The 24,783-nt window shown below is 42.1% G+C and overlaps 1 protein-coding gene across 6 annotated transcripts in view; it reads left to right on the plus strand.

The window, feature by feature from the left end:
- The window catches only part of LOC120956599 (dual specificity calcium/calmodulin-dependent 3',5'-cyclic nucleotide phosphodiesterase 1-like), a 267,302-nt gene that overhangs the window by 111,234 nt on the left and 131,285 nt on the right, over positions 1-24,783 (plus strand). Inside the window, exon 1 of one of the 6 annotated variants that reach the window (XM_040378209.2) lies at positions 19,655-20,349. The exons of 4 other annotated variants lie outside the window; for them this stretch is intronic. In XM_040378209.2, the coding sequence (XP_040234143.2) occupies positions 20,013-20,349 (337 nt within the window). In that variant the 5' untranslated portion in view covers positions 19,655-20,012. Of the gene's footprint in view, positions 1-19,654; positions 20,350-24,783 lie in introns of those variants that run through there. One more of the 6 variants, XM_040378214.2, reaches the window with a different exon arrangement.

The raw sequence follows: 24,783 nt of genomic DNA on the forward strand, positions 1-24,783 counted from the left end.
GGCACCCGAGTCTGTCCGCAGCAGTGTCAGTGTCGACGGTTCGATATGCGATGCCATCCCGCTGCCTGTCGGCCCACGCCAACAGTATCGTTGGTGCATAACGGCATTTCCAGGCATTCCATTTTACAACGCTGCAAAGCAAATGGAACCCGCTAGACAGTTTACGGACACGTCCTGCACTACCTTTTAGTGAAGAGGAATACATAGGGGGACCGGGACCGAAAAGGAAAGGCTTGTGTGTACCACCTGTATGCATCAGCATAAGTTGTGTGCCGTTGTGCATTCGCTATTCTCTTTGCGATTTTAGCATTTCGCCCCAGCTCCACCGGGTAGCATGTTCCACCGTCGCATCGTGTCACCAGACGAAAGGCACAAGGCGCCACCACCGTCGGTGCGACAAGACATGCCACCGCTTGTCTCCACAATCGTCACTGAATAATCGATAAGCGTCGGTTTGCATCGAACATCGAACACAGTGACAGAACGCGAGGTTTACCACCTCGGCCACCACAACACCGTCCTTCTGCCCGCACACCGAAGCCGGCGTGTACTTAGCAAATTTGTAGGTCACAGTTAGAATGTCACGAAACGGCCCCCCAAACGGTATCGTTGGAACGTTGGCTACATTTACTTGCACAGAAACACGCTGCAGTGAATGATTTCGTTGGATTTGATTGCGAATTCGATTCGTGGATGCGGCGTAGCAATTTGCACGCGCAAATGCTGCAAATGGTACGCCTGGTGCGCTTGGTTGCTGTAGTTCAGCCTGTAATCCATGCTGTTATTTGCAATGATGACTGGTTGTGTTGGGCGATGAATGCACAATTTATGTGCACGATTGTGCAGTGGAAATTAAATTAAGCAAAAGGAAAATGGTTACACACGGCATAAGGTTATGATAGTGAATTTGTAAGCAAGAAAACAAGCGATGGCATTTAGTACAAAACGCTAATGCTTCTATGAAACGTGAAGACTTTGTGTCTTTGATGGCAGATTATCTTTCAAAGTTGTTTACTCTTTGGGATTGTCATAATGTAAATGAGTTTTGGTTTGTTTAATTTATCAAAAAGGATTCTGGCAATTTGATTTATCTTAAAAGTTTTCGTAAAATTCGAAACTTTTGTGAAATTGGTAACATTTCTGTTAGAAATTTAATAATCGGAAAATCGTACTATTGATAACATGTAACGGTTCTTACAGAAAATGTAAGACTTTATAATGTAAAAATCTATTCTAAAGCAGTCCATCAAACTTTGTCTACCTTACATGTTGGAATTACCTTAAATGTGTAGCCTTAATTATCTGACAAGTGTGTTCATCGTGTTCTAACAAAGTAAAAAACACATTCGAAAGAACTTTCTGATACGTTCTATCTTTGCTGTACTTTCACTACATCCATTTAAAGCCCTGATTACCCTATCCCAGCTGTCAAATTCAATCCATTTGAGATGCTCATCAGCGTATCGCTTTTGCAACAAGTATTGCCCCCGATATCCCAACACCCAACACTGAAACTGATATATCAATACATATTACACAAAGTAGCAGCCCAGTGCTGTACAACACTGTAATAATCGGAACCGCACCCCGTTACCATCGACAACATCAACCGCGTACAGTGCAAACCGCAGCAAAAAGTGCCATAAATCAAGCAATACGATGAAGCGCACCATCATCTTGCCGCTGTTGCTCGTGAATAAGTTGGTCCGTTCTGGGCGGGCGGCCCCCTTGTAAAACCATTCTCGTTCTGAGATCCGTCAAGCAAGCGATAGTGTGATGAAAAATATCAACAGTAAGTAGTCGTTCATTTTCATGAGCTCAGGCGATTCGGGTTTGGACGAGCGGGTTGCAAGCGTGGCGGGGAAATGAAAGCAATGAAAATCATTCCGCCATAAAACTGCCACCGAAGCGGTAAATCACGCGCAATGAAATCTTCATATTTCAAGTGTCTAGTTCAGTTCGCTCCGCTTTCCAGTGGGTGGGTGTGAATGAGAGTGGAGGAGGCCGAAGGAAGGGGGTAGTTGGTGTTTTGTACTCGGTTTCAGTATCTGGCAGCGGTATGAAACTATCAAGCTTCAGCTCATGCAAATAATCTAGCTTGTGGTGGAAACCACCCATAAAACTAACGATAAAGCTGTACGTAGCTATTGAGAGGGATCGATTTCGGCGTCTAATCATCGTTAAACTACAAATCTAACATTGCATCGTTCATGATAAACAAGAGTGCCTAGTGTGTTGTTTCAGATTAATGTATTTTAGTTCCTACTATAAAGGAAGAACACCCAAGTTTTGAAATATTTCAAACATGTGTCCAGGCTCTTACATGCCCCACATTATTTAAGAATATTGAAACAAAATATTAATACTTGAAACGATCATATTCATCGTAAAGATATAAAAACAAGTTTTGTACTTCATACCTTTTATAATGCAGTGAAAAATTTGAAATACTTTAAAAACACAAAGAACTACAGAGCAATAGTATATTTTTAACCTCATCTGAAGCCAACGGATTTTGGTTTCGTTTTTAGGTCACTTATAACTTGATAACGATCGATAAATAGCCATCCTCCCGCTTTGGTAGATTGATGATGGTGGTTTAAATTTACGCTCGCAGCTACGAGTATCTTGGTTTAAAGTTTCTGGAGCCATCGAATGGCTTTCCAACCCGTATACAACCGAAGGACATCCCTTTTTCGACCCGTTTTCTATACACAAACAAGAAGAGAAAGTGTGAGCGTGTCTGTGTATACTGCTGTACTCAAAAGCAGCAGGCTAAATGTCTATAATACACATGCTTTGCTTCGTATTTCGATCGACGACAAACTTAAGCCCGTGCTGCCGTCCCATACGAAGCGAAAATAGCCAGCAGGAAGAGAGCTAAAAATAACAATACAAAAAAAATCCCTTCTACAAACAAGCCCCAAAAATGATCCTTTCGAAAGTGACTGTCCAAGCGGAGACCCAAAACCGCCCGCTGGAAGTGTCCCGGGCAACCCGACGCCCTCGAGGTGCAGCATAAACGATAGTCCCCCAGTAATTTGTCATAATTATCTGTCACGAAGTGAGCCAAAGTAAGAGGAAGAGAGAAAAAAAACAAACCAACCATGCTGTACTCCCGTTGGCTCCATGCAGAAGTTTTCCCATCCCGTAGCCCCAAAGGCCGACTACTGCCCATCTTTACATGCACTCATCGTATGACAATCATGCCCTGACGGACGATGGTACTGCTCTGCTGGTGATGATTTATGGATGGGCAATGTGAGCCAAACCAATCCAGCCAGGACAATCCTTTAACAGCCCTCTGGCAAGAAACGGAAAGAAACAGTCCGGAGCTACCGCCAACGCAAATTGTCCCTTTTTTCACCGACCGACCTCCGGGGAAAAAAAGAACGAGGAACGATGAGCGAACACAACTCCACCGAAACCGATGGTAAAAGCTCCAAAAATAAATGGGTTGAGCTATGCTTTTTGAGCATTTATGAGCAATAAAAACAGAAGCCCATTCGGGCTAAAACCATTCACAACCGGGCAATCAACGGACCACCAGATGGACACAATCAACCACATTGAATGAAGCGGTAGTACTTGACCGGGTAGCGCACGCCACCAAGAACCAATGAAATCTAACCGTCTAATACTGAGCGGAGATGATAAACAGAACACACAGGACGATAGGAGAGACTACAGTGAGCTAAAGTGTAATTTTATTGTCACTCAGCTTGGACCTTCTGAGCGGCGTGTGGTCCTGTGGTTTGAAGGGGAATTTTCCATGCCTTATGTCGGTGAAGAAGACACCGCACCATCTACTTACAGTCTAATGGCAGTGGGTCGTAAATATTGGTTTACCAAGCAGTAACCTTGTTTCTCCGTTTGCCATCGCATCGGAACAGATCATAATTATGGTCGTCCTGTCCCGACACTGTCTGTTGGCCGATGGTCACGTATCTCTGGCAAGGAAAAGGGTCATGGTTTGTGGCTAATTATCATGATAATGGTGTGGTCCAGCACAAATAATGCATGCGAAGCTACTGGTCTCACCAATCGATTGGAAGTCAACACGGTTAGCTACGACAGTTTAATTCTCTCGACTGAGGTCGCTTGCTTCTTGTGCCCAGTGGGCTTATAGATTGACAGCTTGAATAATCATGAACAAATAGAAACCAAGAACCTGACCAAGACATACTCTGAAACTAAAAATTCCAAATGCTCTAGTTATTGCACCTGAACTTCTAACTGGAATCTATTGGAGCCAAAAACACAAGATTTAGGCGATTAAAGATTTCAACTAATCTTCAAATAAATATGTTCAAATCTTCAACGTTGTTCAGAACATAAAAGGAGAACAATAAAACGATGGTTGAGATCTTCACGAAGTATAGAAGAATATTAATAATTAATGTACACTCACGAAAGTTTTTCAAAAATGCTTAGCAATCAAACGTTAACATATGTGAAAAGATAAACATTTTAATTATAATCAATGATGCAGTTGCTTTTCATGAAAAGGCTTAAATATTATTTTATGCCAATCAACAATATTGAACAACAACTTGAAGCAATGTTCTTACTCTCTCTCTCTCTCTCTGTTTGACCCATGTTTTACGGCACAGGTCTCCAAATTTTTCAGTTCGTGAGCGGCATTGCTGGGCAATTAATGATGGTGTGGGCCAATTTGAATGTACTTTTTGTTAATGGGAACTTTAAAAGCTCGTTGTGATAAGAAAATACTAAGTTAATAAGTAAAATTTCAACAACTTCCAATTTTTGTATCATCCTATTTATAAAGTAAAAATTAAAGGTTTGATGCAAATTGATAAAATACTAGACTTCCTTAAATAATAGAATACCACTTCCTTCACAAAATAATCACACGCCGCATTTAAGACTAACGATGGCCACGAGAGACCCATAGTTTACACACCTCTGTTCTAGGGTATAAGTACACCTCTACAGCTAACCAAATATACCAATGTAATGAAAGAGAAAATCTCTAATCATAAACTAAATGTCTAAATCCATACTCAATGCTTACAGGTTTAAACTGCCAATCAGTTTTCAATGAACACTACAGAAGTGTAAGACTTTATTTCAATGCTCTCTTCCTTAAGCTATGCTGCGAACGAACGGTCAGCTCTGTGCATAACCTCCTTCAGCAAAAGTGGTCGGAAAGATTCACAAAAGTCAACCACTTTGATGTTTTCCTTGAATTCCAGTCCAAAAGCTACTCACACAGCCATTCCCATCCAATGCCAGTTTTACCGTGCACCCTGTTTGCATGTAAGTGTGGCCCCGACGCTCGTGAACTTGATTGGCTGTATAACCCCACCCCTAGACTGTGGGGGCCCAGTTAACCTCTCCCCACACGTACCTGCCGTATCTGCTCAAGCATTACGGCAAACCGCCATTCCAACCCTATCCTCCCTGGTTAAAGGGATACCTTTACCTTTCCCTCGCTTATCCCCCAGTCAGTTTTACAGTTGTGGCGAAAGTTTTAATTAAAGAAGCAATACCTTTCTCTACAGTTCCCTTGCCGTGCTACCACCCGCTCGCCTGCAGCACAGCTCGTATGACATCGTGCTCAAGAGCGGGACATGATCGTGCTTCACAGTGCTTCTGGCAGTGCGAAGCAGAGTTTCTGCTCGTATGCTACCGCCTTTTGCTGAGCCCGAGGGCAGACATTTTGTTGGAGTGTGTTTTCAAGTATATCGCCTAGCCCCCACGGGCAACACATCTACACGCCTACCACACGTACCTCGCCGTCACTACACGCATACGATACGCCCTCGTGGTGGGAGTAAAAAGGATGCGCCGTTACGTATGATATGTACCCATTTGGGTAGGATATACACCGAGAAAAAGAACTGCTTATGGCATGGAAGAACCTAGCAGCCAGGCCAATCGAGCCAGGTCAGGCGGGTGGGACGACCTACGTTCTTCTAGTGTGGCGAAAGAAAGCGAGACGTGGTAAATATACTTTCAAATTTGTTCGTTACGGCTTGCCAAAGCAAACACGCCACAGGCTAATGGGGACTAGCTTCTCAGTTTGGAAATTTTCACCGAACGCAACAGATGCCAGACGGTGGCTGGAAACCCCGGGTCGGGGAATATTTGGTCCTAGTTGCTCTGTGGTCCTGCTTGTAGACAACACCGTCCTTAAATATCGGGTGGGTCGTCTTTATTTAAATATAATCATGTTTGCGCTAACCTGAACGTAGGTGAGACCACACGTATGTGCCAAGGTGAAATCAAACACAGCCGAATCAATTAAGGTTTATTAAGGTGAAAATACATTGATTAATTACAAACCCATTACGGTTCATAGTTCAAACGTTGCCTCGATGAAACTCCTGCCTCATAGCACCGTTAGGCAAAACTGCGTTTTTTTTTTACTTTGCATGCATTTTTCTGCATTTAAATATTACTGCAGTGCCACACTAACTCGTCCAATTACGCTTGTGTTATCACCCATGCCGCAAAGTGATCATTCATTCAGTCAAATGCACCGGCACCGCAAGATGCGATAAAAGAAGCTGAACGAAAGAAAGAGAAACTAATCGGATGAGACGTCCAAAGCAACAAATTGAAATTTTCCACCGCACGCTCCAAGGACTCCAACATGGGCAAACATGAAAGAGCTGCTCCGAAAGAGCTGCTGAAAGAGCTACGTGCACGGTGAACGTAGGAGATTTTTCAAAACACTGCTTCAGCAACAGCCACAACCCGGTCCCGAGGTTTTTTTTACGACGATATGAAGCATATATTATTCATCGTTGTTTACCGTTCAGCAGACCACAGTGGTGTTTTTTTTTTTGTTTTGCTTTTAACTCCAAGAAAGCGAAACTCCAAGAAACACGCGTTTAATGTTACTGAGCCACGCTGCAGAGACACAGAGAAAAATGGCACATGCTCTAGAGGACGATAATGTTTGCTTAGCAGTATTGAGGTTGTTGTGTTGTTTAGATAATTTTCAAAAATTTTACTGTAGAAATATTAAAAACATATTTTTCGACTTAATCACATCAGCAGTTTGTATTTTTTTTTATTCATAAAATTAAAAATAACTTACTTTTTCGTATCCCATCTACTATGCGAATGGAAGCATGTTGGAAGATTTCAAGCTTGCGCTACTGCTCACTAGATGGCAACACTATACGCTCTTCTCCATTCGTTTGAAGGTTTGCCGTTGATCGAACCGATTGGAAAGTATTTGTGTGGGTTTTTTGTTTTTCTACAACCGGAAGATGATGTAACTGTTACTAGTAGAAATAGCTCCATAGTTCAATTAATTTGTACTGATAACCATCTCATTCCAACTACCCACCCAGCAGCCTCCCTGCGATCGAGCGCTGCAAGCAACGTGAGTTTTGTAAACTCATCGTTAGCGAATCATTCCATCGTTTCGAACGCTGTCTGTTTCCAATGTTTCACTGCAAAACTGCTTTCCGATCGATGCTTCCCCATCAGCAGCATCGTCATCATCGTCGTCCTCGTTGTCGACATCATAATAAGGCAGCAACTTCATTTCATGGATTAACGAACTTCCATTGCTGGCTGTATGCGATGCGAATGTATGTGTGTGTGTGCTGAAACAACACAAGGTACACGTTTTTCTTAGAACAACGAGTGTGTGAGCGCTTCCCAAGTATGATGTTCGTGTTTCGCAGCTCCAGCATTGCGTGCCCGCGCCCACACTTCACTACACTGCATGATAAACATCACCGGGGATGATATGGTTACTTTATGTCTGCTAAAAATATCGCGCCACCTCAAAGATCATTAGATGCTCGTGTTTCGAAAGTGCTGCTCGTTACAGCAATTTGTGAGGAGTTTTTTTTCTTTCCTCGCTTTTGTGGCGGTAAACAGCGCAGCACTTTGTGCTGTGGCGTGTTACAAAAACAAGCACTTTCTAGGGAAACTAAAGATGCGATGTTGTTTTTATCGGAAGAAACTTAGTTACATTAAAAAATGAAAACATCACACAATCATTTGATGGTATTTTCCATTCTTAGTAAAATTAATAAAAATGATTGCGTGTAAAAACCACATGGATGGTCTTACTAAAGCGAAACCTCTCTAAAATGAGAATGTATTTAACAGAAATGAGCTAGTCAAAGATTGTGTTAGCAATAAACACCATAAATTGTTAACAAATAATAAAGAGAATAGAAGCTTTCATGGTCCGTAATTTAATCAACAAATTTTGTAACGAAAATGTGTTTTCTTCAAGCTCAAAATAAGATTGCCTTCTTAGGTTCTTAATGCAATCCTAAAAGGTGCGAAAAGCACCTTTTAATAATCAATCACTACGGGTAAAGTATACCGAAAAGCCCAAAATTCAATCATTCAAAGAAAGGCTGCTCAACTGGAAAACGTAGGAACAGTTTCTTTTACATATTTTCTTTCATGCGGCAGATGTTTGTCCTTTCCTGGGAAAAAGTGAGCACAACTCAGTGAAGCGAACCGTAAAGGGTTCGTTTCCCATTTCAATTAGCTCAATGCCTTTCGATTAGAGTTTACCTATCCCGTCGAGGGTTCGATACTTTTAAACTGTGTTCAAGGTCAATGATTGTATAAACAACACGATCTGTTAGGGATACTCTTGGGGCATGACCGTGAAATGAAACGATCTCTTTTACATTAGCCTATTTATGTTAGTATTATTTATTTTTTGAAATGTATTGATAAATTGATTAAAAAACGTTCACAAAAATCTAACCTAAGACTTACACTTATTTCGTTTCAGGTGAGTTGTACATTTCATACTGGCAAACGTATTCAAAAATATGTAAACAGCTGTGAGTATAAAGCCCTCTCCTTTACATTTTTAGAAGAGTAAATCTATCTAAGAAAAAATATTCCTTTCTTGACAAATACTTTTTAACTCAAATCTTTACCCTAAGCACAAAAATAGTATGCAATTCGAGATTCCAAGAACGAAGTATTCGTTACATACATAACTTTGTAACCTGGCCAAAAAAAACACAACCGCAACTAGTGAGAAATACCACTGTTCGATGATAAGCTGCACACATTTGCATCCTGTTAATTAGCAAACGAAACACAACACCGCAACCTATTCAAGTGTGGTACAAATTCTCCCTTGAGGCAACATTACAAGGTGTACGCTTTTACCATCAATCTTTCGCAGAAAATAACCCGCCACAAACGATTGCTCGCGCAAGCAATGTAGTCTTCACCGGAGGGTCGATCATTAACAAAGCTATTTTTTGCCCTTAACCACATCTCCATACACACACACACACTCGCAATGTCGTTCGTGTCTCTCACCCGACAGTGTGACACAGCTGCATAACTAGTTCCAGTGAAAGCGAAACACATCCCCGTCGGTGGACAGATGGAAGCGCACGCTTTGCTTCCCCCAAAACGCTAACCAAACTCTCAAATCCATTACGGCTCCCAAGTGTCTGCCTTTATTGGGTTACACATTGCATTGAATTTGCTCGGGACGAGTTTTCCCGCCTGTCAGCTAACCAGTGGATTTATTTTACGGCCGTTGACCTTGTCCACCCACTCCGACCGGTTTCTCTTGTATCCGCTGGAACGGACAGGCACCATCGAAAGGCACTAAAAATAGGTCGCATCCAAACATTATCAAAAGCAAATGGACCACCACCAATCTCCGGTTGGTGTAGTACCTTGATGCAATCATCTCCTGGGCAACCGCGATGGGTTGCCGTGGTATCGTTGCGAACCACTGGCAAAGGATATGGCTTGCAGTGTAGGTCCTTACAGTGCCAGGCGGGTGGGCGAGAAGGGATGTGGGCCTGTTTACCTATGCAAAAGTTTTAGCGAACAAAGACATAAAGCATCATGGTGATTGTCGTACTTTGAACCACCACAAGACTGCAGTAAACAAACACATACGAGTAAACTTTTGGCGTACCATTTGTGCGAATTTGGAACATGGTGAAGTTGAACGTTCTGTTTTTAATTTGAAATGTGGATTAAATAGTCAATACTAAATTTCTAGCTGAATGTTCCAAGATCCATTGGTTTTAAAAAACAGTTTCCATATTTACACCATTCTTTTTGTATATTTATAAGAAAGTTAAATTTCACAGAACAGTTCCACAATCCCCTGAAGCTTTTCCAACTACCATAAACACAACCGACTTCACCGCTGAAAGCTTTTCCCGAGAGACTGTTTGCGAAGCTCGCGCTCTCTCACACTCTCAGCTCGTCGGCTACTCTCGGCTTCCAAGCGTCAGGTGGTCGGTTCGGTTGCCATTAGCAGCGCACCAATACACAAACACACCCTCCCGTTACTAGCGCTAGCCAAGCTAGCTATCGCATGTACGTTGCCGTTGTAACGATTGTCATTGTGTTTGCGTCACCATTAGTCCACCAGCTGGTAGGAGGGTTTTTTTTCTCTCACATGTATAAAAATCCACGTGTCACGTCTCATCGCTCCGCGCTACCCTTTCACATGGAGCCCACGTGTTTGTACAGCGGAGTCGTAACTGTGTTGCGTGTAGTCGTGCAAATACCACGCTAACGTGGTAATACAAAACAGTTCTACAGCAATAGGGCATCGAAGTAAAAAGCAAAACCTCTCCTGCAGCTGTCGTCGTGAGCACCGCATTGGCTGGCATTGAAACTGCTTCTTCTGCTGCCGTTGTCCCTGTGGTGGTGATAGGTACGCGACGCACGCAGCCGCTTTTGTTTTGGTTGCCACTGGTAGCAGTTTCGGAAGCGGCGGTACAGTTCGCGCGCACTACCCCGAGGCACTGATTTACGTATCCGTGTGTATTGGGATCGAGAGATGCCGGAGCCGCGCGAATGATTTGTGTGGGATGGGCCCCCTACACAAAAACCCCTATCGGGTCGGGCGAGCTTTTTGCAAACGGATTCAGTACCGATCGGGATAACGGACGTAGCGGACGCGACCAGTAGCCGTTCGTGAGTCGCGTGCGTGTGTCTGTGTGTGTGTGCGGCTGTACTTCTGATGTGCCAGAGTGTTGCGGTGAGAGTACAAATGACCCATAATGTGATTTGAGCAAGATGTGGGTTACGATTTGTGAATGAAGGCGCAGTTTTAAAATTTGTGTTTTGTGCTTTTGAAATTTTGAAAAAAGTTTTGAAACATGTGATAAATGAAAGTGTATGTGTGTGTGTTGATAAGGGTATTATCATTTAAACGTCAATGATAGTTTTGAAACCCATGCGTGAATATTGTGATTAAACAAAATACGGTGAAGTTTAAGTTTGGTTTGAGTCGAAATATAAAATTGTAGTTTTTGCACCACTTTATTCCTATCATTTCTTTATCCTTTACTTGCTTTGCTGCTTTTAATCTGAATTACTCATTGTCTTTTTTAAGACAAAAACCATAAGAAAATTTATTAATTTATTTGTTTCCATTAAAATTTTATCTACTTTATTTAATTTTACGCAATTAATCATATATTTACACGCAAACAATGCCAAGCATGTTCAATACCTTTTATGGTGCCAAAATTTGGTCACCACCGAACATGATCACTAGCCCTCACTCTCTTCACAAGGCTGTTGTGGTTTTTCCTACGAAATGATTACAATCGCCACCATAATTTACCTGCAATTGTCTGTAATTGTACGAAATGAACTTGTTCGTGGCGGATGCGGTTTTACCGTAATCTCTCCGTGCGTGTGTGTGTGTGTCTTTTGGTGGTCAATTGGTGGTGGTGATGGTGGTACTGCTGGTAATGATGTTGGCAGTGTGAACAGCTCAAATCATTCCCATGAAGCTCAAATCATTCGATAGCAATGCAACGTAATCAAAATCAAATTATCGCTTATGGCAAAGTCCGGCTGGCGATTGGTGCGCTGAGTACTGTTTGCTGCCTCTGACCGAGAATCGAGTACCATTTGCATTTTGTGGTTGGTAATGGTGGTGTACTTAATTTGTAGAGTTTGCAAATGTCAGGTGATTTGTGCGGTTGAAGCCCATTGCGATTTGAAGTGGCCTATGCTTGAATGTAACATTGTTTTTTTTTTTGCAAACAATGCGCTCAATCTATCTGTACTTCGCACGATGCCCACAATATTAAATCTAAGAACTGACTCATCAGTTTCGCTTCATCATAATCTCGCACGGTACTGTGCACCGCCCTGTGTGCTATGAAACGTCCATCTCAGCATCATTAAATGGTGCCCCGATGCCCGAGGAATGTCAATTTATTTCCCGTCCATTGAAGCTTCCCGGGACTGATGGTCGGGACCCTGCGGCGAGGTGACCAATCGGCAGGAAAATTTGCTATATCTATCGCCATGCGAGACGAGTGCAATTGAAAACGAGACACAGCGATGAGGGCTCGATGCCGACACGCTCCACCCCTAGCACCGGGCGTACGTGGCCGTGCCCCGGGAAACATGATCCGAGCCAAACAGGGGAAAATGAGAGTGAAAAATCAATCACCGTGACAAAATACTAGGAAGTGTATTTATAAAGATTCAATTTCACAGATTATTGCCTATGATCTAGCTTTAATGTGTGAATGTGTGCGAGTGTGCGAGGACTTGTACTATTCTCGAGCTTGTTTTCTGTCCTCCCTCCCTGCCTTACCCCTCCCACTCACACACACACACACACATAACCTTATTCTGTTACGGCGTAATGCCACACTTCAGCCGAAGAAATTCCCTGTGTCACACAGGACACGCGTTGGCTTGGGACCGTCGGTAGAGCCGTCCATTTTCATTTGCTCGCTACTTTTCGCACACGGAACGCACACTTCGCTGCCAACCACCATCGTCAGCATCATCATCATCGCCATCTGCATCACCTTGACGTAACAAGAATGAATGGCATTTTTCAATCAAATAAAATATAGCGTCATTCACGGGCGCAATGGGGTCGATCGTCTGCTGTAAAAGTCGCCACGCACATTGATAATGGAGGCGCCCGGTGGCTGACAGACAGCAACTTTAAATGAGCGGCTGACAAACAGAGCGATGGAAATTGACATTCTTCGTGGCTGAAGAAGATGCTTTAGGGGTACGGGAAGTAAGTGTGCGTGTAAGAAAATACGTCTTATATCATCAGTACCCGTGCCAGCCTGCCCGTAATGTGATCACAATCGTGACGGGGCAGTAAAACATGAGCCTCACCCGCTGGAGCTTAAAGCAACGTTTTGAAGGGTCTGTGGAGTTCCGGGGCATTAAACTGATGGGTAAATGAAATCATCCTTCGGTACATTGTCTTAGGGTTGCTTTTGAGGGTCGTATGAAAATACATTAAGCCATAAATAAAATCATTTTTGACCAGCTCACCTTCAATTTGTAAAAGTATTTGTTGCAGACATCTGTTGCCACCAGTCATGCTCATCTCAAGATAGCCATCTAACTTGCTAATGCTCTAGTTGTTTCTGTGCTGATTATAATGATTGTGTAAAAAAGGTACCTAACAAAGTATTAATTACATGTTGAGTCAAAATTCAAAAAGCTGGTAATGTTTTGTTTACAATATTTTATGTACACGATACATAATTCATTATCATGACAGAGATAAGGTTTATTCCAAGAGTTCCAGGAGGCCTAATTCTAGCTCTCGGCGTCTATAGTTTAATCTGTTTTTTTCCTTTTGATTTTAGTATAAAGCCTCTTTAATTGAAAGCTGTACAGTTTTAATTGTGCTTGTTGACCGAGGGTGAGCAGGCCTATAGAGATAGAGAGAAATACAATAGTAATACAATAAGTTTAAATTTTCATATTAGAATGAGATTTAAACATTCCTGCATTAGCTAAGGGTAGCATCAAAAATGCGCTCAGCTACGATATTTATGAAGCAATTCCCGCCAACTGAACAAGTTTGGAGACATCTGCTTAATACCATGCAATTATCTTTAAAATATATTACCTTGAACTCGCAAATATTCAAAGCTTTAGACCTTAAAGAGTGTGGTTCCATATGGTTTTCTGGACACAAAGATTTACTCTTCACCTTTTTTTTTTCTTCAACCTCTGTAACACCCTCAACATACCACCCCAAGAAAACCATTCAACAATGCTGCGTAATATCTGTCAACGGTTCAGCTTCACCATATTTCATACCCGCTGGCCATTTTTACGACCAAGATAAAATGACACACAAAAGTGCGTTTTAAAGTAAGTGCAGCAACAGCGAGCAGAGATCGTTTGCCAAACCGAACTGTCTGCTCGAGAGGGTTGGCTGGCCATAAACAAACAACAAAAAAAACGCACGCAAATCATCCATGCCCTTCAATGTAGACAAACATATTAACGGGTGTGTGTCCCTTGTGTTACCACAATCGAAAAAAAGGGAGACGAACACACACATTCAACGACCGTTTGGCAGCCGAGAGAGGGGGTGTATTCAGGGCAGAGCAAGATAAAATGTTTCGTGAACCACACGAAGCAAATGATGTCATAAAGATGGGTTTTTTGAAATATTTTGACTCAAATTGGCCCATAAAAAATAATGAATGATACACTCGTGGAAGAAAGATAGCGGAAACGATGCATTATTTATCTGACACAGACAGCAATTAGAGGGAGTTTTTTTTCCTGTGGAAAAGGGTGAACCCTTATTGTAAAATTCGTTCAAGTTTCATAGAAATAATAGTGGTTTATAATTATTTTTAACGGATTTAAAAAAAGAAAGTGAGACGCAGTATAATCTTGTTAATTGTTTTTAATTAAAAAAGCCCTTGGCTCTTGAAGATAAGCTTAAAGGCTAGGGTTAGCTAGCTAATTATCTTTAAATATTCCACCAACATAAAGCTCTTACTACAGCACCACATCAAACGTGCAAGGTTTTTGGTCCAACGTACCACCCGAAAACCTTCAGCAAGTCAATTAAGTTCGACAGCGCAAGAAAGTTTCGCTTCCTCCGCGGCCAAGCTCATTCAACCCGAGATCCGTGCGCTTTCACCGATACCACGATAGGACTTGGTTAAAGTAGCAAAACTTTACCACTTCTAAACTCGATTGCAAACTTTCGATCCACTGTGGATCTCATTGTCGTCGAGGAAAAGAGTAAGAAATAGGGGGTGAAAAAGAGATGAGAAAGAAAGAGAAAAATACAGCACATTAAATTAAAACGATAGCAGCACTTTAAACCGAATCCGTTGCTCAACCCTCCGTTTTAGCACCTTTACACCAGTGAAGCCAGTAAGCTTTCGTCTTGAAGTTAAAAGCCAGCCCTTTGATCATCGAACGATTATGCTGTTGCGAAGCCACGATTTACAATCCGCAAGCCGCTCACTGTTGGCATCATTCGACTCGATTTCTTTCCGTTTGCCTTTGCTCGTTCTGTGGGCACGACTCCGTCTCTATCCAACATTTTCGCCAACCTTATTGCCAGCGCTCGATAGTGACGGAGGCTTTGGTAGAGAGCCTCACTGACGTGGAAGCCGTTTCGATAAGCGCGAAATAATTGCCATCGATTGTTTGAGGTTTCATTTTTCCTGCTCCAACAGTATTTCGTGTTTTTGCTCGATTTCTTACTTTCTTCGTCATTAAAAACTGGCTTCAACGCCGGTGCGCACAAAAGCGATCGTTACGGTCAAATGATTTCATGATCGCTTTGTTTGATGTTTCACCGGCGCGCGATGATTTGCAATCGGTGCGGTGTTTGATTTGTGGAATTTTTAATTTTCCAGCTAGATTAAAGATTATAATCAAAGATTTTTCTTTTTATGGTTTCTTTGCAACTTCACTTCATGACCATGGAAACGTCTTGTCATGGAAATGATTGAATCTTCTAATATTAAACAAACACTCATCATATTCATATTCAAGGTGGCTATCGTGCTAAGGCATCACTTACTTAGCTACTATTATGGCAAAGAGGTTCATTTCACGGTCACAAACCAACAGTATTCTCATAAGACACAATGTTTACACCTTCACGCAAATTTGTCTTGCTTAAAAAAGAAACCTTTATTTGACACCATCCCTTGTTCGGCCGGAATCAAGTTGTTTGGCAGGTTGTTAGTGTGTAAAATGTTACACGAATGTATACATTTTTGGAGAAAAAAAACGGTACAAAAACAACAAGCCCAAACAAGCCATTGTCGCCAAATCCACCGGCATCATGTTTCGGACATTTTCCGTACCTCTTAATGATGTGATTTATTTCGATCGTTAGCGATAAGCGACGAGCATTGGCAAAAGGGAAAAGGGCAAGAAAAAACGCTGGCCAAATTTCAAAAGGAAAGGTGTTTTGTGAAAACACATCCAGTGTGTATGTGTGTAAGTCGAAACGAGTCGTAAACGCTCTTGACAAAAAAATAAATCTTCCCCATCGGGTTAGCGATGGGCTTAGCGACAAGCCGTATTGATGGAGGTTCACCGAACGGATCGGGAGCGCTAGCTACAACGTGTTGAAAAGAGACAGCATTTACAGTCGCGAACAATGTACTAAATCAGTATCAAAATATGCCCCGACACGTGTTCGGCGATGAACTCGACCGCTTTTTGCCACACTTTTCCCTTGCGTGTGTGCTGCGTGTTTTCCATACAAAGCTGTTGGTTCGCGCACTACATTTCATGTAACGATACCAATGGTTCATTCATCGCTGTTTCGCTTGCTCTGTCTCTGTCTCTGGGTACATTCCAATATTCAATTTTCCCTAAATCCGAATTAATGATAAGGGGATATCGATGTTACGTTTGCCCTTGATCGATGTCACTGATAATCAAATCGATCCGGGAACAATAATATTTAGGGGACAACAAATTCGAAAACTCATGCTCGCTCAGGTGAACATGGGATCATTGTTTTTTCCCCTCCCGGTACGATAAAGCTTTACTTGTTCCTATTATCCCATGGGAATGGTTGACTAAGTTTGCGAGGGTAGTTAATAACAGTCACTAAATAGATTTTCTTTGTAAACCTATTCAATTAAGGTCAGCGGAAGGGAAGGCTATCTTTGCTGGGGATACAATTATCTTATTATCAAATTATAAAAATGGATAACATGATAAAAAATAAAACAAAATTTATATCGTTAAATATTTCAAAAAATATTACAAACCCATCCTGAGGCAAAGTTATATTATATTACATTAAACATTCACATCTAATCTCGTTCCGCACGTTTAATCACGTAAAGTAATCACTAACGCACGTAGAAGCTACTGCGCTAACGGCATAAATACCCAGTAGAGGTAATTTAATATGCATGAAAAAAACGAAATAAAAAACAACCTTGTAAACTAACTTTTCCACACACACACACACACGTACATTGTACCCCTGGGAGCATGACAAAACTCAAAGTACATAATAATTTAAAACATCACATTTAATCAGAATGGTGCAAAACGATATGCGTCACATTTTTTTAAACGCCTCAATGCAAGTTTGCTTTTGCAAGAAAAAAAAAGCTTTTATGTCCACTTACGGAGTTTTGTACAGGTTCCCCCCCCCCCCCTCCTGTTATGTTCATTCATGCCGCAACAATGTCACATGGGACGCGGAACTAAAGTTTCACCGTGGCCCACTTCACCTAAGTAAAGTACGTCCGCAGCGCGCCAGGACACTTGTGAGAAGTTTCCTTTCCGCCTCCCTCCGCGCCACGTTGTGTGAGTGTGCATTGTCCACCACAGAGGCGGACAGTGATTATTTTTATGCTCCCTGGTAGGCGATTTTTTCGTTTTGTTTGCTGCGTTTGCCCGAACTTAGAAAGTACCATTTTGCTGTAGGCAATTTTCCAACGTACTTTATGTCGGGCTGCACGCTGCTCTGGGCGGCACAAGAGCCCTCGATCCTTGAAAACTTTTGGCAACTGGAAAAGTACATGATTACGTGATGAAATATTCACACACTTAGAACACCATTTCGCTGGTGCGCCAGTGTGTCAATACTTCGTTACGGTGGTGCAATGCGCGGCTGACGCTTGCGGGAAGGAGATGTTTTTTGTGCTTCATCTTTAATTCAGAGCGCCGACGGAAACCATACACAGTTAAGATGAATTGCTGCTTGAAGCAATGTTATTATTTGTGAATGAATAGAAATTAAATTGGTTACAAAATAACAAATGGGATGAGTTCAACAACGATTCAGGCTTCCGTGCTTTAGAAAATCAACACAACAGGTCTAACCTTATGAATTTTATATAAAAAAAGTAGTATTTTTATAATTTTTTGCAGTCAAAATCCATTTTGTAATGAAATATAGAATATAGAAATAGAATAATCCAGTGAACTATCTCAAACTTCGTTTTATTTCGTGCAATATGTTAATGATTCAAAGTGGTGCCCAGTATAAACCTCAAAACAAAAACTACGTGAAGTTGAATCTTGTGTAAAGCAACACTAAACTAACGGATCGTGGAAAGTGAACAGAAAGTTATTTTAAATTAAAATGGAAGAAAAAAACACTCACCATTCATATTTTTCTAGCTATTCTAGTAGGAATGAGTTTGAATGTACTGAGTAGTTTTTAAAAAGCACTTTTATTTTGCACTGAAAAAAAATGTTATTCATGATTTTTTACTCTCCGCAAAAAAGCAACTAACAACACATCAATAGCTTTCATTAGTGAAAGAGCAAAAACAAATGAGAAAGAAAAAAAAACCATTCGCTAATTGAAATCTGCTCGCAAAACCAGCAACGAGCAACATTCTGATTGGAATCATTGCTTATTCCATTCACATTTTACTTATTACTTGGACTCAGCCTCTGCACTATTTACGATTTTGTTCGTGCTCCATAAAATGTCCCTTCTTGCAAATTACGTCAGCTCATTTTGACAGCAAAAAAAACTGCCAAAATAAAACGTAAACTAGGCGCCACAAAACCAACACCAAACCGATCGATCGGTTCAATAACTTCCCACTCGTACCGAACAATGATGCAATTGTTCCTGCACAAATACAGCAAACCGGCATACAAAGCAATAAATAAAAAAAACTGGAACTCTTACACGAGAATGCTTAAAATAGAATAGCAAAGAATGTCAAGAGCATTCTGCTTTCGCCCACATAATTCTAATTTATTCCTTTCACCCCCAAAGTGTAGCGAGAGTGACAAAAGTCCCGGGGAAGGGAAAACAAGACGAAGCGAAAGAACCACCAACGGAACCACAAATAGATAACGGAAAGACGAAAAAACCCACAACCGTTCGTGCTCAACAATCGATGCTTTTGCATCCTTCAGAGCGGCGGCACTCACTTTTGCTGTCCCAAAACACGCCGGCCAATTTCCTTCGCTGTGCCCATACATAAAGCAGATCGAATCCTATTTAGGCAGTGGCGTTGTTGTTCTTGCGACTAGAGCGCTAGAAAAACATGGCCTAAGCGCACCCACGGCAATCGCGTGTCTCCGTGGCCGTGCCACACTGTCGTTGTAGTTCGTTTAAAAAAGCCCTCCCGGGTAGAAACCTCAGCACCACTTATGGATTTAGAGCTGCCTGGCATCTGCTTTTGCATGGTTTTTGGGACCGCTTGGACGCACGGAATGGAGCTGATTTTATTTGCATTGCGTCAGAATTGTCCCTTTGGTTGGTTGACGATAAAGTAATATGATGCCTTTATTTGTACAATCAAACTGATCCGGTAGGAAAGTGATTTTGCTATTGCGGGCTAATGGAACTGGTGCTTTGTTTGTTTCATGCGTTTCCTCATTACTTATTTCAGTTTATTGTTGTTTATTTAATTTTGGTTGTATTTTTTATATAGACTATCTAGTAAGATGGTGATCAACGCTTAATTATTGTGAGTTATTGTGCCGTATTTCATGCCAATCGTTATTCTACAATGAAGTATCTCCGTATCTCCATCCAAGCTTAAAATGTTGCTGAATTAATTAAGCTGAAAAAGTTAAAAAAATCATTTTAAAATGCTTCACCACATCCTGATGTTTACCACGAAATTCACTCTATCGATGCAGTCAAAACGTCATCAGCATTGATCGAGAGGTGGCTTGGTAGGTGGTTTGAACATCGCTTACCACTTTTAAACTTCTCCCCGTTCGCATGCTGCGTACTATGAGAGTAGCTACGTTAAGTTCTACTGCCCTGCCCGCCAGTGTATAAAGACACGATGGCAAACCAAACCAATCAATCATTGAAAAGTAATAATCCTTCGTCAGTGCCACAACAACCGCAGCAACCGGCACCGATGGCGTCTGCAAGGCACGAGCCCACCGTCAATCGATCGTCCCTGTACGATCGATCCCATCCGGGGGTGGCCTCCCGACCCGCCTCCCTGCCAATGGTTTCGCCCTACTCCGGCGCGGCAAGTTCGCGACCTTCGCGCAGTGCCACGCGCCCGGTCGCTGTGGGCACGAACCCGTTCACCTCCCAGACGGCGGGTATGCGAGTATTCAAGAAGTGCAAAAGTGCCACCTTCCAGATCGATGGACACACCTACACCATAGGTAAGTATTGTCTTCCCTTTCTCCCCTTCGCTTTTTTCTCCCACCGAGCAGAAAGGGTTTGCTCCCGTTTCGGAGGGAGCTTATAAGTTTGTGGTCTTAAGTGAGGTTGTGCGAAGTGAAAACTTTTCCCCATCGGGTGGAAATGTGCGTACCGAAGAGCAGCGACAGTTCGCAGTTGCTGCCCTATTCGAAGGTTTCTGCTCGGAAAAGCGCAGCCTGAAGAGGCTAAGTTCTCCCGGACCGAGGGATAAACTGCCAAGGCGTCATTAATCTTGCGGTGAAACAAATAGCTGTCACTGCTGGAGGGGAGGTGATATGATAACGAACAGATTTAGGATCGAAATGTGCTCGTCTCGCCACCAGCCCTTGTCCCTTTACACCATTCAGGTAAAGCTCGGTATAGGCGGCGAAGCGCAACGGTATGGAACGGGAATAACGAGGGGAAAATGGAGATATTTGATAAGTTTTATTCGAGACCTCCTACCCAGGGTGGGGGCGTACCGATTGAGTAAGATAAAGTTTCGCCCGACTTGCCGATGGAGTAGCAGCAGCAGCAGGGCACACGCAACACAACTCCCTTGTTTTGTAGACTTTTTGATGGGCTTTCGGTGTTCGGTGACCGTGTGGCTTGGCTACGGTGTCTGGTAATGGGCTCCCCCGGGGGGAGACAGTTTGGGATGACAAATCTTTGGCTTTTGGATTTCCCTCGAGGTGGGACGGCTTTATTAATGAATAACGAAGATCACAACATACCGTTGTCAAAGATGGCCGGCTATTTTGGGGGACAGTGTTTACGACGTTTCGTTAGTTGTGCCCAGTCAACTGAGAGGGTGTTGAGTCATAATTTAAAAGGTTATTGAATAAGAAAAAAAGTCATTTGTAACATTACATATTACATTTTCCATCCGTTCTTGTGTATTTAAAATCTTATAGGGTAACTGTGTCAGTTTTCGGCAGTGTTCCCGGTTTCGGCAGGGTAGCTAAAAACATATAATTTTTCAAATACGCGTTCAAAAAAGTCTCAATACACAATGTTATCAAATAAAATATGCTCATTTGTAATTCAAATACAAAGATTCGTCTCATTTATTTGCGCATTTTCAAAATATAAAAATAAAAAAAAAATATTTAAATTATTATTTTAAATATATTTAAATATTAAATATATTTTATATATTATAATTATTCAATATTCTATGAATGCAGAATTTATTCTAGCCTGTTTGAAGCAGTGATTTTCGACAGTTCAATGCTATGGGCTCGTGCCGAAACTTCTAACTAGTGCTGTAAAATGTCATGAGTATCACGAGATAATCACCAACAAAACAATGAACATATCCGTGGTAGCTTAATATAGCTCATTGCTGATATTCAATGAAAGTGCGTCATGACATACGAGTGCTTGAGTTAAACGCGAAACTCTGACTGACAAGCTGAGCTTAATGCCAACGTAAGAAAAATCATGAAAATTATTATCTGGCTGTGAAAAGTGTTGCCAAATGCCACTGTTTCAGTCACCAACACTCATGACTGAAACGAAGCTCAAATCAGCTCACGTATACAACTGAGATGATCGGAGGTAAGGCTCAAACAGTTGGAGAACCAATTACATGCTTGATGACATTTTGTTTAGTACCCAACTCTTGACCACTCACTTGGTCACGACATTTTGTGTCGGTGATACTCACGACATTCTTGGAATATACTTGGCGTGTGGTCTCAGTTGGTTGCACACAATGTCACCAAGCATATGATGGTCGCAACAACTGTTAAGAGTCTCACCTCTAATCATCACAGTAGAGCTCGTGACGCAGACATGATTTTGTTTCAGCCGGAATTGGTCATGACTATGTCAGTAACATGTTGCAGAACTGATCACAGTAAAAAAAAAGTCATGACATAGTGACTGACCAAGGGATGTTCTCAAAAATATCACGAAGCATACATTGATCACACCAATCGGTTTGAGTGTCTCCATTGATTATCACAATTGAGTTCGTGACGCTGACATGGATATTGTTTCAGTCAGATTTTTTATGACAATGCACTGCTTGTAGTGACATTTTGCAGCACTGCTTGTAACAACAACACACGTTAGATTTTGCTTTCAGAACAGAACACAAGTTTTCGACACATAAAATGACATTTCTTCTATCAAATACCACCAATTCTATTATTAAACAAACTTTCTGGAAAAAACCCTTTATACTTATTTGGTCAAGAAAGATGCATTTGCTTGAAAATGAATAAATATAAATCAATTATCAATTCAATAAGGATGAAACAACTTTTTGTGATTATTTTCAAAATGCTGCATATTACCACTTTGCAAACTTTTCCTGATTGCTGATGTTGCTCACTGTTTTAAACTAACCTCAATAATTTGACCATCTCTCGTTACTGCGGTTCAGAATAGTTCAGTAAACTCAAACCACAAACCCGATCGATACGCAAAGCGAGACGAGCAGAAAGCACTCTGTCAACGCTGGTGGTAACTGGAGCAATGTCCTGTTCCAAGTTAACCATCCTGGTTACTAAGACCGCAAGTACTACTACTGCTACAACCACCACTACTAAAAGCCCGTAGACACACTGATGATCCACACATCCATCAAATCGTTATCCGATTGTTATCACCCACCCTCTACTCCGCATTCTTCCCGTCCCGCTATCACTACCCCTCTGCTCGTATAGTCAACAAGTCCGATCTTGGGCTCCGGAAGGAAGCTGTTTAACGCTTCTCGACGCTTTCTCAACCGTGAAACACAACGCACACGCTGTGTTACGGGACGATTTTTCCAAGACAAACGACCGACAACACTGAACTGCACCACGTATGTGTGTGTGTGTTGCTTTGCAGACTGCCTTCAGCTAGCACGCCTAATACAACAGGCATGCAAGGCAGTCCCACCCCACACCAACAGAGAAAAGAAAACATTGTTCAATCCTGTTTCCTCCAGCTTTCCGGTTGTCTCAGGCCTTTTTTTCTTCCCTTTTTACGCTCACGTTGTTGTTGTTGTTTGGTGAGCCCCAAGAGCCCAAGACAAGCATCCGTATCGATCCCGTTCGTGGTGTTTATCTACACATAACGCACGCTGGTCACGCGAGCCTTAGGTCGAAGATAATTTGCTCAATCATCATCAGTTAAATTTGTTTGCCCCTTTGTTTGTCTGTTTGTTTGTGTCTGCAGCCTTTTGCGCCGTACGTTTGTGTGCAACTGTAGCAGGGAAACGCTTAAAGTAAACGTACACTCTACCATCTTAAAGCTACTACAAAACCGTTACGGAACTGAGCTATGTTTTGTTTGCTATGCGCTTACACACTTTATTCACCACAAGTTAAAGTACTTTTCACGCCCACTTTTTGTACGGTTTCATGACCACATCACGTGGTCACCGCAGGCATCCACGCAGCGTGACGCGTTGTCAGTGAATGTCCTCCATCATTCATTTGCCCGCGCGGATGGAAGATTAATCCTCTACCCCCTTTGACACCCGTGATGAAGGGTATAAAAATAAATCAGTCTCATCACTTCAATCACGCCGCACAAAAATGCGAGACTGACTGCTGTGCGGTCCTCGTTATCAGATTCCGCTACTGGCACATCATTTCGACCCCGTGTCTGCCGAGCCGACACTTGGCAAGAATGATTAGGATATTGATTTTCTTTCCACTGATCGTCTTACTCTCCCCGAATGGGGCGTCGATCTGTGTGCAGGGCAGAGAAGTTGGCTGGAGAAGGATCCACAATAAACAGTTCAACTGAGTAGCGTACACAACTTCATTCACGGTGAAACTGCCGCTGCTGCAAACATGCAATGGGCGAATAGTATACCGAGAAAAGGAGAATAAGGGAAAAAAGGACGACAATGTGTATGAGATGAAAAATTTGTCAACCACCCGCCGTGGTAAGCAGATTTCATTTTGTCTGCTGCAAAAAGCTGCCTTTTGAGGCTTTTGGGTCGAGTGAAAAGCGACACAAGCAGTGCAGACGGCTGGGAGCTAGCAAAATCTTTTTCTCGTGATTAAACGCGGCGTAGAAAACGGGAAGGAAGAAAGCGGAAAAAGGAACACCAGCAACGTAATCCTCCCCAAACGTAGCAAGAATATTCGTCTCTTTTTTTGTGCTTTGCTCGATCGATCGAATCATCGTGCAAAATGCGAAACAAAACGTTTTCTATCAGACTCTACTTCAACCATGAAAATGCGCGCAAGTGTGTACGGGGATACGCATGGAGCGAATACTTCAAGGATAAACTCGTTTCCGAGAATTTGTTCATTACCTTCCATAACAACGGATGAAAAAGGAAAAAAAACCGGCAATCTTATTTCTTCAAATAACGGTCGTCTGGGAAAATTGAAAACAAGCATATTCGCTCAAACGCAATGAGGCCGAAGACTGTTAACCGTTGGTTCTGATAGGATGGTTGCTAT

This window comes from Anopheles coluzzii, chromosome 3 (genome assembly GCF_943734685.1).
Source record: "Anopheles coluzzii chromosome 3, AcolN3, whole genome shotgun sequence".
NCBI lineage: Eukaryota > Metazoa > Arthropoda > Insecta > Diptera > Culicidae > Anopheles > Anopheles coluzzii.